The following is a 15,658-nucleotide window of genomic DNA, read 5'->3' as shown; positions in this document are numbered from 1 at the left end:
GTGTCGAGCCCAGCAGCAGAGTCTGCGTCGCAGACCTCAACGTGGACACCAAGTTGTCAACGGCTGTCAAGCAGAATGCGGAGTAAACATTAAAAGAGGGACTGGGACTAAAACTTGCTTCCGTCCGCATTTACGGTCTGGCTGGAGAACCGGAGGGCCAGGCGTGTGGCCGCGGGCGCCCCGCGGCAGGGGGGGCTCCTCCGGGGCCCCCCCTCCTGCCTCAGCCAGCCTCTCGTCCGCTCTTCTCAGGACTCCGCTTACAAAGCACACAAAAAAGACCGTCGTTTTCTACTCGCAATGGCCTTTCAGATGAGCGTTTTCAAGACTCCGAGTCCAAGGCGGGCAGAGAAGAGCCAAGATGGGAACAAGAGACAAGTATCAACGACCTGATGTTCCTTTGAAAATGAAAGAACTCACAAATAGCACGTATAAAGAATCTACTTACTACTTTTCAAGTTATTTGACCACACGTTAAAAATTTCATTTCAAAAGACAAAGGAAAAACAAATCACAAGTGAGCTAACGTAAGAGTTTATTGAATAAATACATGCACTGTCATGTAAAATTAGTTGATCAAAAAGGACATTCTCTAATAACAATTAAAAAAAGCCCTCGGCTGTTTTCCATCTGCAGTGGCGGACAGCCCGAGTATACACGCGCATATACGCTGGTCTCCACTGAGCTTCGGTTCCTGAAGAAAAAGGGCTGACCTCCTCACGAACACGATCTCGTAGCACAGAACAGAGTTGCCGTGAGTACAGCAACGATCTGGAACTTGGAAACACCGGCGTCACACTTCCGTACGCTAAGGCACAGGAGAAGCAACCCACATGGACAAACAGAACTCAAATCTGTGTAAGTTAATTTTCCTCCCGTTGATTCGGCTCAATACAGAGAAGTTAACGTTCCCTTTTCCTAGACGAATCGGTCATTAAGGAGCAGGGATGCCGATCTGGGGACCCTGGAGTGCGGAGTCCGGCCGTGAGCGGAATTCTCAGTCCTTCCCACGGAATACCAGAGCTTCCCACTGACCACTCATTTGGCCATGAAGGACAGAATCACACCTGGAAAGGTTTTTTTGTTTTACGTCCTCAGAATCGTCCCTTTCCTTCTAAAGAGAAGGAAGCCCGCTGCCAAGGTCCATCTCCAGGCTCCTCCGTCCCTGCGGCACAAGGCGGGTGTCATGCTGCCACTGGCTTTATACTCTTCCTGTACTTATTTTGCCTAATTGCTTAGAGCGCTGCATAAGGTGAATACATACCACAAGGTGAGCACAAGGCAAAACCCAGATGTTCAGGATGTTGGTAAAAATTACTGGTATTGTAAATTCCAGTGAGCGGTCGTTCACTTTTTATAGATTATGCCAGAGGCCCTTCAACAGACTCAATTGAAAAAAAATCTTCAATAAATCTAATACCATGGACCGACGACTAGGTTTATTAAGTAATTACCTGCCTTTATCGCGCTGCTGAAACACCACCGCGGTTAAATGTTTTGTGGGCACCAATATATTCATCCACTTCCTCCTGTACATTAACATGGGAAATGGTTTATAATGAGGCTTTATAGTGAAGTTCCATCAAGTAGGAAGCAGGGAGATTACACTGGTCTTTATGATTACATGAACTGTGTTGTGAGGCTATAGGCTCCATTATATATAAACCTCCGGTTTAAAGTGTGAACTAAGAGAAGGGTAAGATCTGTTGGCAGGCAGAAGTACGCAAGGTAACAACCAGCATCCACCACAGGCACTTTGGTGTGTTTGGTCACACGGGCCGCCCACGAGTCCGTGGAGTGATTCATGGTAAGATCCCCAGTTTCAACCACAAAGCTCTATTTCCCCAATGTCCTCACACATGATTTCAGAATGTTCTGATAGCTAAGGACTCATTTGCACCATACAGCTTAACATACTGAAAACTCTGAGTCCGTGCGTGTTTCTCACAGGCGTGCACGGCTTAGACACTGCCACGGAGCCTCAACCCCCAAGAGGTCTGGGACTCGAGGATGTAAAACATGCTTTTAGTAATCTAAACAGAAAAACATATTCCAAAACAAAAACTGTATAACAATATCCCAATACTGAGGTCAGTCACGGCATAAAGTGAGGAAACCCCGGAAACGGTTAATTACAATCACCAGCCGCCGTGCTGGAACCCTGTGGCCCCAACAGTGGCCTCTGTGTTGGGCAAAAGGAAGCCAACGCCACCTCAGGGGTTCTGTCAACGTATGATGTCACACTGACGGGTGAATGAATGAGCTGTTGGTTTTTAAAACAATTTCCTCCTTACCCAGATCCACCCCACAAACTTTACGGTGACCACGTGAGCCTGTCTCTGTCTTCACAGGCTGGGAAAACACTGAAAACTAACAAACCTTATGACCGACTATTTCACAATAGCCTAACTGCTAACACTGAAAATTTGGGTTGTATTTTAGGAAGTATAACTGTGTATCTGCGTACTATTTCATGAATACATTCTATCAAGCAATTAAGACATTTCATGTAAGAAACTTCAAGTTAGTGCACCATGATGACATGACATCCTCTTAGTATTATGTATTACTCAGTTACACATTTTTCCTTAGAAGCACTTCATCTGACTTCTCAAAAATACATATTTATATTTATAAAAGTGGTAATATTTTGAATATTTTCTTCATTCGTGATGGGCAGAACTACACTTATTTAATATTTAGTCTTTCAGCTTTTCTTTTTAAAAAGAAAATACCACAAAATTGGTCACTGAGAACTTTTCCTGCGAAGACAAAATGATTATGTGTCATAAGAATTTAATAAGTCTTAGAAAAAAAATATATTTCCTTAATCCATTTTCTTCAGAGTTCAAACCAGCAGGTAGAGATTATAAAAAATAGTCTATTTACATGGCAGAGTGTACCTCAGCGATGTACAAAACAAGGCAACAGTAAAGCATATACATAGATCTGCTTCCTCATCGATACAACAGACATACAGCCTTACGCGACACAGTAACTAACTACTACCCTATTATACGCTAGAATAACTGGCAAATACTACAGGAAATTAAACATATAAAATTTAATGATAACATTGGCCAAATATGCCTAAAATGTCAACATGTTTTATAAAACTATTAAGATATATATAACTAAATACACTGAAATTATAAAAACAATATTGGTACGTCTGTGGGAGGGTGCGCTGCGAGTGCACGAAGATGGTTGGCACGCCGGCGGGGCTCCTCGTGCCCGGCAGGGACTACGTCACCACGTGTGGTCTCGTGCCATCTTCTGTGAGGTCGTACCTAGGGGTGCATGGGGACATGACAAGAGACATGTGGTCAACCGGGGAAAGTGTTGTGGAATAGACACATGGGGCTCGTCCGTGCTGGGACACTCACCACTGGGTCCAGCCCTTGGCCAGTTCTTCGGATGCCAGACCGACCAACACCTGTGGGTTAAACGACACCTGTAACAGCGGGTGGAGCCCCGATCTCTCTGACCTCCTGCTGCCTTGGTATGGAACCCACTGTGTTATTCTGAGTCTCTCCCTGTCAATGTTTTTGACCCTGATGACCCCCCATGAATGATATGGCGGATCACATCCAAGAGCTCTGCCCTGTATCCAAGTCTCTCAAAGTTCAGTTATGAAGAAGGATCAGTGCTGATAATTTACAGGGATATCAGCTCACACTCCATTAGTGCCAGCACAGTGGACCCGGATTATCTGTAAGCGGGACATAATTCAAAACTCCTCTTCCCTAACTCAGCCTCTGTGTACATTTAATGTTAAAGAATATATAATCTTATGCAAGAGTTACATGTGAATTCTGACAAAGACCAGAGTAAATTCAGAGAAATAAAGGCACTAATTTGTTAGAAAAAGAATAGTTGGTTAGTGGAGGAGGCAGAACTGCAAGAGAATATTTTCCTTCATGTTTTCTTTCAATGTGACTCAACATTTCTTTAATTAAAAAATTAATCTTTTCTTCAACTATATGTTCACAGCATTTGTGTAACATGCCAATAATATGATTATGTAAAAACAATGAAAATAAAGTAATTTTCAAAATGTACTCATATTTTAGATGACATGGCCTTTCATGGTCCACTACTTTATAAATAAGCATTAATCAGAGAGGAAGTCCCCCCCTTTCCATTGATTTAAGTATGGTCTAAAACAATGCCCTTTGGGTAAGTGCTTAATGTTTATAAGATACAGGAACCGATCACGGTTATTTTTGAAACTTACTTTGCCAAGAAGCCCTTTGTCTTTGGACAGGAAGCCACCACTGTTCTTTACTGCTACATCCAGTGTCCTCCTCTGTACTTCTGGTAATGAAACGCTGAAATCAAAACTGACACGGGAAAAAGAGGACCTCCCTTAAATTTCTCCATAATGTTGTTGTATTCTCATTATAACCAAAAAACAACCTTTCTGCTTAACGAGACAGTTCTAAATGTTATGTTGTTTTTTATTATAAAATTGAGTTCTGTTCAATGTTTGGATCTGGCATTTCATGAAGACTCAAAAACAATTTTTGTTTCCCTTATTTTGCAAACATAACCGAAGACTCTGGCCTCCTAAGTATGTGAAAGGCCGTATGTAAGTGATAAATTACCGAATTCTACCCCTGAAACCAACACTGCATTAATATTACTAATTACTAACATTTAGTAACATGTCAACTAAAATTTAACTAAAAATTAAAAAAAAAATCAAATAAAACACACTAAGTATGCGAAAGACCCTACTGCCTGTGGCTCCCTCATGTATAGGGACGGGTGTTCTTTGAATGTCTGCCCTGACTCTTCCTAGTAGTTATAATGGGGGACTGTGGATGTAGGTAGGACCCACTGGTTTTCTCATCCAGGCCAAAAGACTAAAGAGCAGTGATTACAAAGCCGGGGTGAGTGAAATAAAGAAAAGTAGTATGTGATACAGCTTCATGGAAGGGAAAAGATCCGCAGTGCACTTTTTAATGGCCGAAGTCAGATGCTACAAACAAAAATGCCTCCAGGGAACCAAGTCCTCAATGCCGGCTGGAGTTCAGCCACTGTGAGGCAGGGTCTCTGGCAAACCGGAGGGCAGAGGGCCTAAGGCCTGGGAGGGATGTGGCTGGAACGTGACCAGCCTTCAGGGAGCTTCAGCAGCTAGAATCCCAGACTTGCAGGGGGCGCGGGGGGGGGGCGTTTCCGAATCCCTAACTTTGGCGGCAACTAAGTGAGAACACTGTCAAAATGTGCTCACACCAGGGACTGGTGCACACCTCCTGTCAGTTTCTGTCTGTGATTTAAAAAGAGTTGCTGGCGTGAACATATGAGAAACAACCAGTCCATTTAAAGATAAATGTAAACAAAAGTGACAGATATTCTGACACCCTTTGACTTTATGATTTCCCAAAATGCTGTTGGTTTTTTTTAGCTGTAGACACTGTAACGTAAGGTAACGAGTTTGCAGACTGAAGCTCTTAAGGGTAGCGCAAGGCCCCCGGAGGTCCTCGAGGTGCTCTCTGGAGATCAGCACCGATGGCAGAAGCAGATATGACCTCTACTAAGACAGACCATTAAAGGGATCTCCGAAAATGTTAGACAATAATGCCATTCTTTTCACTTTTTCATTGTTTTGGAAACTAGTTGTTTTTCAGAAGAATGTTGTATTTTAAGATGTCACAGACTTATTGTTATTTAAAATAAACTTAAAATATACTTACTGTTGAATTCTTAGTTTTTATTTATAAGTCAGAAAAATCAATAGATACAACCGCCCAGAATGAAGTTCCGCGAGGTCCACAATCACTAGTTTCCCTTCCACAGTGTGTACAGCCTGAACTTACTATGTTTAGCCACTTCTAGACCAAGTTCAAAATGTTCATTTATTTATGTTAACAAGTCCGTGTGTGCTAATCTGGAGTTTTTTCACTGATACTTCCCAACAGTGTGTTGGTTTAAATGCATTAGTCATTCAAAGGTATTGATCAAGCCTTTTTTAATTTCTGAATTCGACAGCCTACCCATCTTGAGTGAGCACCATACCTCTGGTCAAACACGGGGTTCAGTGTTTTCTTTGACACGTGTGTTTTTCTCCTTCCTGACCTCCTCTTGTCTGGTAACAAATACATGCGGACATAGGGGTCAGAGCCATCTTCAGAGAAGGCAATGAGATTTCTTACGACACAAACCAGAGAACACTCGATATTAGAATCTAGGAAAATGACTGTTAGCATCACGTTCAAACTTCCTACTTTGATTTATATTTACTTACACCACTGAGAAGCAGAAAGGAGCAAAGTGAGTTTCTGTCCTCACCCTGTGCTAGCCTGTTGGCGAACGCAACTTTCACCTCCGTTTCTTGAGCCCAGAGTTTGGGGGACATCCTGATACTTGCTCTGCTTTGAAAATGGAAGCTGTTGTTTCTAATGTCCAGCTTCTCCCAGTGGGAGGGGATGTGGTTGGCCTCACACCAAGGGAAACCCCATCCTCAGTGCTGCCAGGCTGCTCCCCCAACTCTCTACCCTTCGTTCACCTAAACCTTTCACCTTCTTTGTGCAACCCATGCTGCTCTTCTCCTCGGACACCTGGTCTGAGCCAAACAGTGTCTAGGAGTTAATTATATGCAACCACTTCAAATTATTCACTTACCGATCAACCTGAAAATCTAGTTAGGGGACTATTTGCTGAGAGTCCTCTACAACAGTAATTATCTCACAGCAAGAATGTATAAGGTGTTCAATAAATAGGTTCAGAACTGAAGTCTACATTTATATAATTTCCTATGTTTCTAACAGCCTTTTATAATTATTTTTTAAGTTTATTTATTTACTTTGGGAGACAGAGAGAGAGAGAGAGAGAAAGAGAGTGAGAGAGATAGAACCCACATTTTTGAGAGACAGAGCATGAGCAGGGGAGGGGCAGAGAGAGAGGGAGACACAGAATCCAAAGCAGGCTCCAGGCTTTGAGCTGTCAGCACAGAGCCCAACATGAGGCTTGAACTCACAAACTGTGAGATCATGACCTGAGCCGAAATCAAGAGTCAAATGCTCAACCTAAGAGTCAAATGCTGAGCACCCCAGGCGCCCCTCTAACAGCCTTTAATAAGATCCAAATACTTATGCCGTACATTTATATCCTAACTACTACTGAGAGAAGTCACACAGAAGGGAAATAATTAGTTGGCTCCATAGCATCATCACTAATCAAAGACCAATTAAAGCAATGTTGCCAGCTCGTGTTACACTTACTAAATCAGTACGCTGCACAATAAACTTCCTGATGGGGGCAGGAGAAGATACACCTGTACCCTGGGTACCAATGCCAGCTGGCATGTTCCAGAAATAGTTTTGAAAGACTATTGGCAATACCTGTCATGATCCCATCAACCTTTTGAGATCCTCCGAATTACTGACATAAACTTACTCCTGGAAATTTAATCTCAAAGAGACACTTCGAGAAAAATATGTTCATTACCATGTTACATGTAACTTGGACAATCTAAACATCCAGCAATATGGAATGTTGTATAAACTGCAGTAGAGCAGTTCAAGATGTAGTACAGGGGCACCGGGTGGCTGAGTGGGCTAAGCATCCGACTCTTGATTTCGGCTCGGGTCATGATCTCACGGTTCGTGGGTTCCAGGCCCACCTCAGGCTCTGTGCCGACAGCGTGAAGCCTGCTTGGGACTCCGTCTCCCTCTCTCTCTGTCCTTCCCCTGCTCTCCCTCTCTCTCTCTCTCTCTCTCTCAAAACAAGTAAAAATAAACTTAAAAAAAGGAGTGGATTACAAAGCAACCAAAATGTTTATGAACAGAAACAATGTCAAGAACAAAAAAAGAATGCAGCACTGAATACTAAGTCTGTAGTATAACATCATTACTTTGTCCTTCAAAAATGAAATGGGTTCATCTGTTTAGTGATGTCAGAGCTAACATTCGCCTCTCATCTAAAGCCCACCTGGGGGTTCCGGGGGCCCAGCTCACCTGCAGGAGTGCACGACCACCACAAGCTTGTTTCTCTGCGAGCTGTGTCGGATGGTCAGCTGGATCTGCCCCAGGGGCGACTGCCCCAGTGTCGTCCCACTGGGGAAACAAAGCAAGAGGTTATAGCTCTCCTCAGAACTGAACGGGAGTGAGTCAACTGGCACAAAAACAATCAAATTACCCACGGACTTGAGCATAATCTGGACTTCTATTAATCAACCAAACTCTTATCTCAAATAAGGTTTCAACATAACTTAATTATCCAGAACTGACAGCTTTCCCAGTGAGGGCCCATGGTAAAAAGGAGACTCAGGAGATGTCCTCATTACGAACATCGATTCTGTGGTCTCTGCAAAGCAACGTCTAGCCTGTAAGGACCCAGCTCTACGTGTGCTCCCTCAAAGCCCCACGTGCACTGCTTGCTCTGATTTTCCCAGCAGCCTCTCTCAGGAAGCTTCTCTCTCAGGGTTGAAGCACAGACTCCCAAGCCCGCCAACGGTTGCCCTGGTGCAATGTCCCTCAAGATCATCGCGGCTACTCCCCAAATTTAGCTCCTGAGAGAAGTGCTTTCTTATTTAAAGTTCTATCTCCTCCTAGAGCAAGAGAGGAAGGGACTGATTGCTTTCTCCTGAACGCTGAACCTGAGAAAGTACGAAGGAGAGAGCATGCTGAGTGTGGGTCACATGCGTGTGACTTCCTCAACCCCCAGGAGTGCGTTTCATCTCTGCCTCCGCTTCCTATGCCTCGACACACCTCTCGGAACAACAAACAGCAAGAACAGCTTCAAAGGGCCACTTCGTTCCTTCCACTGACGGGAAGAAGTTAACGTCTGAAGCTTATGATAACTGCAAGCTGTCTTCCTCCTTCTCTGAAGAGCCCAGGAGCACAAGTATGAATCCAAAGACTAGACAACACATGACCGGTGGTAGTAAGGGGGTACTGAGCAAACAGGACTTGTTCTTCCAACACAGACACAACCACGGCACGAAGAGCGAGCATCAGCTCTAGGTCCCGCCTCCTGGTCTGAGGACAGGCACACAGGGGCTCAGACCCTCTTCTATTCACCCCGAACCCCACTGCTTCTTGGTCCCTAGTCAGGTCCTAGAAATAGGTTTATTTCAAAAGGCAAACGCTCAGTGAGCAAAAGGGCAGGGACACCTCAGGCTCTTTTGGCTAACTCAAGACAACGTTAGCACGAGACGTGTGCTCTGATTGGACAAGGACAAAGGAGGGGTCTGGTTACTTCTCTAGCTGCCGCAGCCTCTGTCGAAGCTCCTGGGTGGCGATGGGCAGGGATATGTCTGAGGCTATGCTTGGAGTGGGCTCCTTAACGGAGATGTGGCTGGGGGAGCAGGTGGCACTGGTCTGGAGGCTGGAGGAGCTCCTGCCCAGGTCGCGTGGGCCTTGGGGGCTGGCCTCCACAGGCTGGGCCCCCTCTTCCACGCCAGGCTTATCGCTGCCCCCGACGACTGGTGTGCACGAGGCTGTGCTGCCATCACCGGAGCCCGGCGATGCGGACGCGTGAGATCTGACAGATATTTCTCTCCCTTCTTTGGAAACAGAGGGTCGCTTTACTTGAGCTGAGTGTTGGTGGTCTGGGGACCTTTCTGGCTTTTCAAGGTGGAGTATCTGCAAGGGGAAATAAACACAAAATTAAAATCAGTGACACTAGAATGGCCTGGTATATGAATGGCTTTAGATATATTCACTTGCCAATGTCTATTTAAAACTTGGCAAAAACATTATAAACAGTCTAGTCTATATGCCCAGCTACTCTGTTATTGGAGTGACGCCACATTATAGTAAGTAGAAAAAGGAGGGGCACCTGGGTGGCTCAGTAGGTTGAGCACCCAACTTCAGCTCAGGTCTTGACCTCACAGTTCATGAGTTCGAGCCCCGCATCTGGCTCTGTGCTGAGAGCTCGGACCCTGGAGCCTGCTTCAGATGCTGTGTCTCCCTCTCTCTCTCTGCCCCTCCCTACTTGTGTTCTTTCTCGCTCTCAAAAACAAATAAAAACTTAAAAAATAAAAAAAAAATGACTTAGTTCTCATTTTTAAAAAAAAAAGAAGAGAAAGGAAAGTTTAAGTAATCAAAATTATCGCTTCCATGATGTAAGCATAATTTCTCTTCAGCCTCTTCCGTTTGCGTGCATGCTTGCACAGCTGTGGGGGTGATGTCATTGTTGGGCGAGCCTGAGCCGTGCGCCCCCAAGAAAGGATGAGAGGTGAGGGCCCCCTCCCCAGTGGGCTACTGCACACACCCAGCATGAATGCCGGAACGGCCTTCATGTCCTTCGGCTTGTGTGAGCACGTGAGCCCTTCACTTCGCTGGCTTTTCACAGCCAGTGGTAAGGTGTGCAACATTCCACCGAACAAGAGCCCACACCCCAAAACCCTGCACTCCAGGGTTGCTGCAACAGTGTCAAGTTTCCCTCCTTATAAAAAATAAAGCTGCAGCAAACATCTTTATGTTCATGGCCTCTTTGCATTCTGTCTTCTTACTGAAGGTCAGATCTCCAGAGAACGGGTTCCTGGCCCAAGGGGCTCTATGACCCCATGGTCTGCAGACACTGCAGTCCTTTCTGCAGAAACTGCCTATCTCCAGAGTTGGAACCAAGTGCAAAGAGATCATGAACACTGAACCCTCCACAGACCGAGGTTGCTTGGATTTTTTAAAAAGTGGGCTCTTCATTTTAATTTGCATTTTATTTTATTTTAAAACAATGTTTATTTATTGAGAGAGCATGCGTGCACATGAGTGCGGGAGAGGCAGAGAGAGACGGAGAGAGAGGGTCCAGAGAAGGCTCCGTGCTGACAGCAGCGAGCCCGGCGTGGGGCTAGAACCCACGAACCGTGAGGTCATGACCTGAGCTGAAACCAAGAGTCGACTGAGCCACCCAGGCGCCCCTTAATTTGCATTTTAAAAATTAGTGAGTTTTAGCATTTTCCAATCCATTTGCCAGTTTTATTTTGAACATTTCCTTAGGCACTCACAAGAGTCATTGTCTATTTTGTACAAAAAGTCTGTTTGTAATTTCTACCATCTTGAAGAACTGTATTAAATTTTCTGTCCTGAATGACCTTTGAGAATTTAGCCTGGCCTGCTCAAGCAATCTGGAAATACCAGCTGGGGCAGATGTCTAAGTCCAAGCCTCAATTCTCTCTCCCCTGAGCGCCTATAGTTGTCAGCAGTGGTTTCCTTGATCCCAGACAAGTGCCTTCCTGGCCCCAGGCTCGCAGCTATACTGCGGTCATCCTCCACGAGGGCCCATGCCCTTCACTACACTCTGGAGCAGCACCCAGGAGTCAGCCAATCCCCCCCAACCCCTGTCCACTCCTGTAATCGCTGCACGAGACTCCAGTACCCTGAGGGCGATCTTCATCTTCAGAGTGCTGTTTGGACCTGAATTACTGAGTTGAAATCGCTGGTTCATGGTCATGTCATTGCTGGTAAGCAGCTGACTGAGAGGGATCTTCAGGTGCCCCAGAGAACACTGATGCTGTTCATCTTTGACCTGCGGAACACACAGAACACATTTAGCTCTGAAGGGTCAAGACAGAAAATGTAGAGGGGCGCCTGGGGGGCTCAGTCGGTTGTGCGCCGACTTGGGCTCAGGTCATGATCTCCCGGTCTGTGGGTTTGAGTCCCGTGTCGGGCTCTGTGCTGACAGCTCAGAGCCTGGAGCCTGCTTCCAATTCTGTGTCTCCCTCCCTCCCTCTCTCGCTCTCTCTCTCTCTCTCTGCCCCTCCCCACCAGGCTTCCATCTCTACCTCAAAAATAAACATTAAAAGAAAAAAATACAAAAAAATGGAGAAATGTCCAAAATCAAGTCTTTTTTTTTTAAACTAGGCTCCATGCCCAGAGCGGAGCCTAACACGGGGCTTGAACTCAACCCTGAGATCAAGACCTGAACTGAGATCAAGAGTTGGTTGCTTAACTGAGTGAGCCACCCAGGCTCCTCCAAAACCCAGTCTTTAAAAAACATCTCAGCCATCTCTTTCTAAGTAGTGTTCTCATAAATGACGGACACAGTAGAAAACCTCTTAGAGACACAGAATGCTACAGTAAGTGAGGTTCCAACGAATCTCTCATTTCCTCATTGCACAGCTACAGTGAGCACAAAAAAAGCACTGTGGGATCACTTGGGGGGCCCAGCCAGTTAAGCATCTGACTTCTTTAAAAAATTTTTTTAATGTTTATTAATGTTTATTATAGGACATTAAAAAGACATTAAAGGGATATTCTAAATAATGTTGTGCCAAGGAACTCAACAATTTAGATGAAATAGATGAATTTCTTAAAAAACATAAACATCAGGGGTGCCTGGGGGCCTCAATCGGTTAAGCGTCTGACTTCAGCTCAGGTCATATCATCACAGTTCATGGGTTCAAGCCCTACGTCGGGCTCTGCTGACAGCTCAGAGCCTGGAGCCTGCTTCAGATTCTGTGTCTCCCTCTCTCTCTGCTCCTCCCCTGCTCTCACTCTGTCTCTCTCTCAAAAAAATAAACATAATTTTTTTTTTAAAAGCATAAACATCAAAAATCATGAAGAAAAAAAGAGATACCCTAGATAAATCTGTATCTACGAATGGAATATAATTTGTATTTAAATGCCTTCTCATGAAGAAAAGTACAGGCCTAGATGGCTTCACTGGTGAATTCTTGAAGCACGTGAGGAGAAAGCCCAATTCTACACAAACTCTTCTAGAAAAATGCAAAGAAGGGAACATTCCCCAACTCATTCTAGGAGGACAGCATTACCCTGAGAAAAAAAACAAACTTACAGATTAGGATCCTTCATGACTAAGATACAAAAACTCAACAAAATGTTAGCAAGTTACATTGAATACATAAAAAGGATACTACATCACGACCACGTGGAACTTATCCCCAAACGAAGGTCTGTAAGGTTTAACATTCGACAATCAACAATATAGTCCACCATGTTTACAAACATGAACATCATCTCAATAGTTATAGAAATAGTTATTGAAAATAGTTATAGAAGTAGTTACAGAAAAGCCTTTGAGAAAATTCAACATCCATTCATGACAAAAACACGCAGCAAACTAGCAGTTGGAGTAGAAGGAAGCTTCCTAGACAACAGACCTAATGGTGAAACCTCAGGCTTTCCCCTTGAGGTCGGAAGGCAGGGGAAGAGGTCTACTCGCTCCAGAGGCCGGAGGGCCCAGCAGGGCAAGAGGAGGCAGGAAAAGGAAGTGAAAGGCACCCAGATCGGACACACAGAAGTAGAAGTGACATAATTAGCAGACAACATGACTACCAGGTAGAAGACAATCCTAAAGTATTCACAAAAAGCTATGAGAATAATCAAATACAATAATATAATATCCACATACAAAAATCATTTGCATTTCTAGATACTAGTAATCAGAAGTTGAAAACTGAAAAAAAATTATGTATCAAAAAGTATGAAATACTTAGGGATAAATCTGACAAAGATGTATCAATTACGGTGATGAGTCCATAAACTGCACTCTTTAAATCTGGGCACCTCTTTGTACGTTGGTTATATTTCAACAAATCTACTAAAACAATGCAAATAAAATACCTCGACTTCAAGGTCCTGGCGCTTGGGATTGTGAATGAAGAAGGTGAAGTTTTCTTCCCATACAGGTTCATTGGTTTTGTACCGAATCTGAAAGAAATAACCAAGTATCAGCTCTGTGGTATTTTCTGTGGAAAGGGCTACCAAGACTGTGGTTATTCATTTATTGTGTTTGGAAGCTTAGGACTTTAATCAAATTCCAAGACACTTACTTGCTCAGCATGTGCTGTGTGTTAATTGTGAAAAGTGTTCAAAGATGGAGACAGTCCAAAACTTTTAGAGTGTGTCAGGGAAATTGACAGTTATGAAATCCCAACCTCTGAGCCCATCCCAATGACAAGAGTTTATCTGCTTGGTTTGGCCTTTGTTCTACTATTTTCCCAGGGACCACATAATGCTAGAAGTCAGGAAGCTTCCTAAATTGTGAACATTTTAAAGCGAACAATGGCCTGTAACTGTAAATAATCCCTGAAATATTTTCTTTTAAATTAGGAAAGTGGAACACATTGCAACAACAGCAATGCCCTCTGAATGCCACAGAATTGTGTTTGTTGAATTTTAAGGACTGCTGGTTATCTTTCAAACAAAATATTTATAGAGCATTCAAAGAAAGCTTAGAAATTTATACCATGTCATTTATCCATGAAATCAAGCAAAAGCATATTATGTCATTTTTAAAATTTATTTTTTGAGAGGGAGAGAGTGGGGGAGAGGAGTGGGGGGGGGGAGAAGGGGGAGGGGGAGAGAGAAAGAGAGACAAACTGAGCTACCCAGGCACCCCCCTTTTTTTTGTTGATATTTTTAAACTGTTTAAACAATACATTCATTACCCAATAAAGAAGTTCGTTATCTGGGAACTAACTGATTTGAGAAAACGAGAGGAAGATATGGAAATCAATGCCTCACCCCTGCACTAGCAGCCCGCTGACAGTCCCCACCTAAGACCAGTAACAGTGACATCATAGGAAACCGGTCAGCACCTCCTCACCTTGCTCTCCTGGGCCTTGTGTCCAACTGACATCTGGACAAGAGGGTTTGGATTGCTGTTTATTTTCTTCCCTGACTATCCAAAAACAAACAAACAAACAAAAAATAAGACAAAATAAGTAAACATACATCTTGAACTGGGGCTTACTAAAAATGAAATTAGTGGCTCATATGAATAGTCCTTTCTAATTAATTCTGACACTTCAGTTACAGGAACTATCTGGGAACAATTTAACTGGAAAATAATTGCTGAGCATATCCAAAGCCATAATTGGGTCTACCATGAAATAAATTAAGAAAATTCCTATTTGCATATGATTTTTAAATGCTAAGGCCTTTTATTTTTAAAGCAAGCTAGTTTGGAAAAATGCAAACTTCTAAATATCTTTAATGCTAATTCCAGCTCTCAAAACTCATGTTACTAGGATAAGAAAATGAGTAAGTGCAGCAAATGGAAACAAAAGCATGAGGAAGGACAAACATCTGGAACATACACTTCTGAATAGTCCCCTGGTGGGAACAATAAACACACTACAAAGTATCAGAGACATATCTTCACATTTTTAACTTCGTACCTTCTGTGCAAACATGTAGCTATCAGATATCACTTCTTGCTTACCAGCTCCTAAGTAATTCTGACTGGAAGAATAAACATCAATCTAGAACTGCATTAAATTAAGCAGATACAAATATAATGAGAGAAACTCAGGAATAAGAAAACAAATGGTGAGAAGCATACCTGAGCAGACAGGTGACAGAACATAGTGGGACACAACATACATGGGACATGAGGTTTATTTCTAACTTAGCCCCACAAGAAGATGCAGTTAAATATCTGTGTTAGTGGGAATTAATTAGGTCACAAAAATGTTTTGTTGTTGTTGTTGTTAAACAATTTTAGAGTCAATCCTTAACACTACAGCAATGATAGAAATAGGTGTCAAATTCATAGGATTATCGGAATATTATTAGCCCAAACATATGGTGATAATCTATTTTCTGGTTCATCTTTTTGGTGTGAATAAATTCTGCAAAACGAAATAAACACCATTAAAAAAGAAAACATCCAAGGTTATAAACTACTGTGGCAGAGAATACGAACTCTTCGCCTAAATCCTTCCTTTACCACTGGAACCTGGAGTTCT

General features: G+C 43.4%; 1 protein-coding gene across 5 annotated transcripts in view; it reads right to left on the bottom strand.

Annotated features, from left to right (window-relative positions):
• Window positions 1-515: 515 nt before the first annotated feature.
• Window positions 516-15,658, bottom strand: part of ESYT2 (extended synaptotagmin 2) — an 82,204-nt gene continuing 67,061 nt past the window's right edge. For all 5 annotated transcript variants that reach the window (XM_027051203.2, XM_027051204.2, XM_027051205.2 and 2 more), the window contains 9 exons: window positions 14,515-14,589; window positions 13,530-13,616; window positions 11,323-11,472; window positions 9,202-9,587; window positions 7,959-8,057; window positions 6,019-6,150; window positions 4,235-4,340; window positions 3,384-3,433; window positions 516-3,287 (listed from right to left, as the gene is read on the bottom strand). In XM_027051203.2, coding sequence (XP_026907004.1) covers window positions 3,242-3,287; window positions 3,384-3,433; window positions 4,235-4,340; window positions 6,019-6,150; window positions 7,959-8,057; window positions 9,202-9,587; window positions 11,323-11,472; window positions 13,530-13,616; window positions 14,515-14,589 — 1,131 coding nt within the window. In that variant the 3' untranslated portion in view covers window positions 516-3,241. The remainder of the gene's footprint in view (window positions 3,288-3,383; window positions 3,434-4,234; window positions 4,341-6,018; window positions 6,151-7,958; window positions 8,058-9,201; window positions 9,588-11,322; window positions 11,473-13,529; window positions 13,617-14,514; window positions 14,590-15,658) is intronic.

Source organism: Acinonyx jubatus, chromosome A2, assembly GCF_027475565.1.
Source record: "Acinonyx jubatus isolate Ajub_Pintada_27869175 chromosome A2, VMU_Ajub_asm_v1.0, whole genome shotgun sequence".
Classification (NCBI taxonomy): Eukaryota; Metazoa; Chordata; class Mammalia; order Carnivora; family Felidae; genus Acinonyx; species Acinonyx jubatus.
Note: the sequence above shows the minus strand (reverse complement) of the source record. Positions and strands in the feature narration are given on the sequence as shown.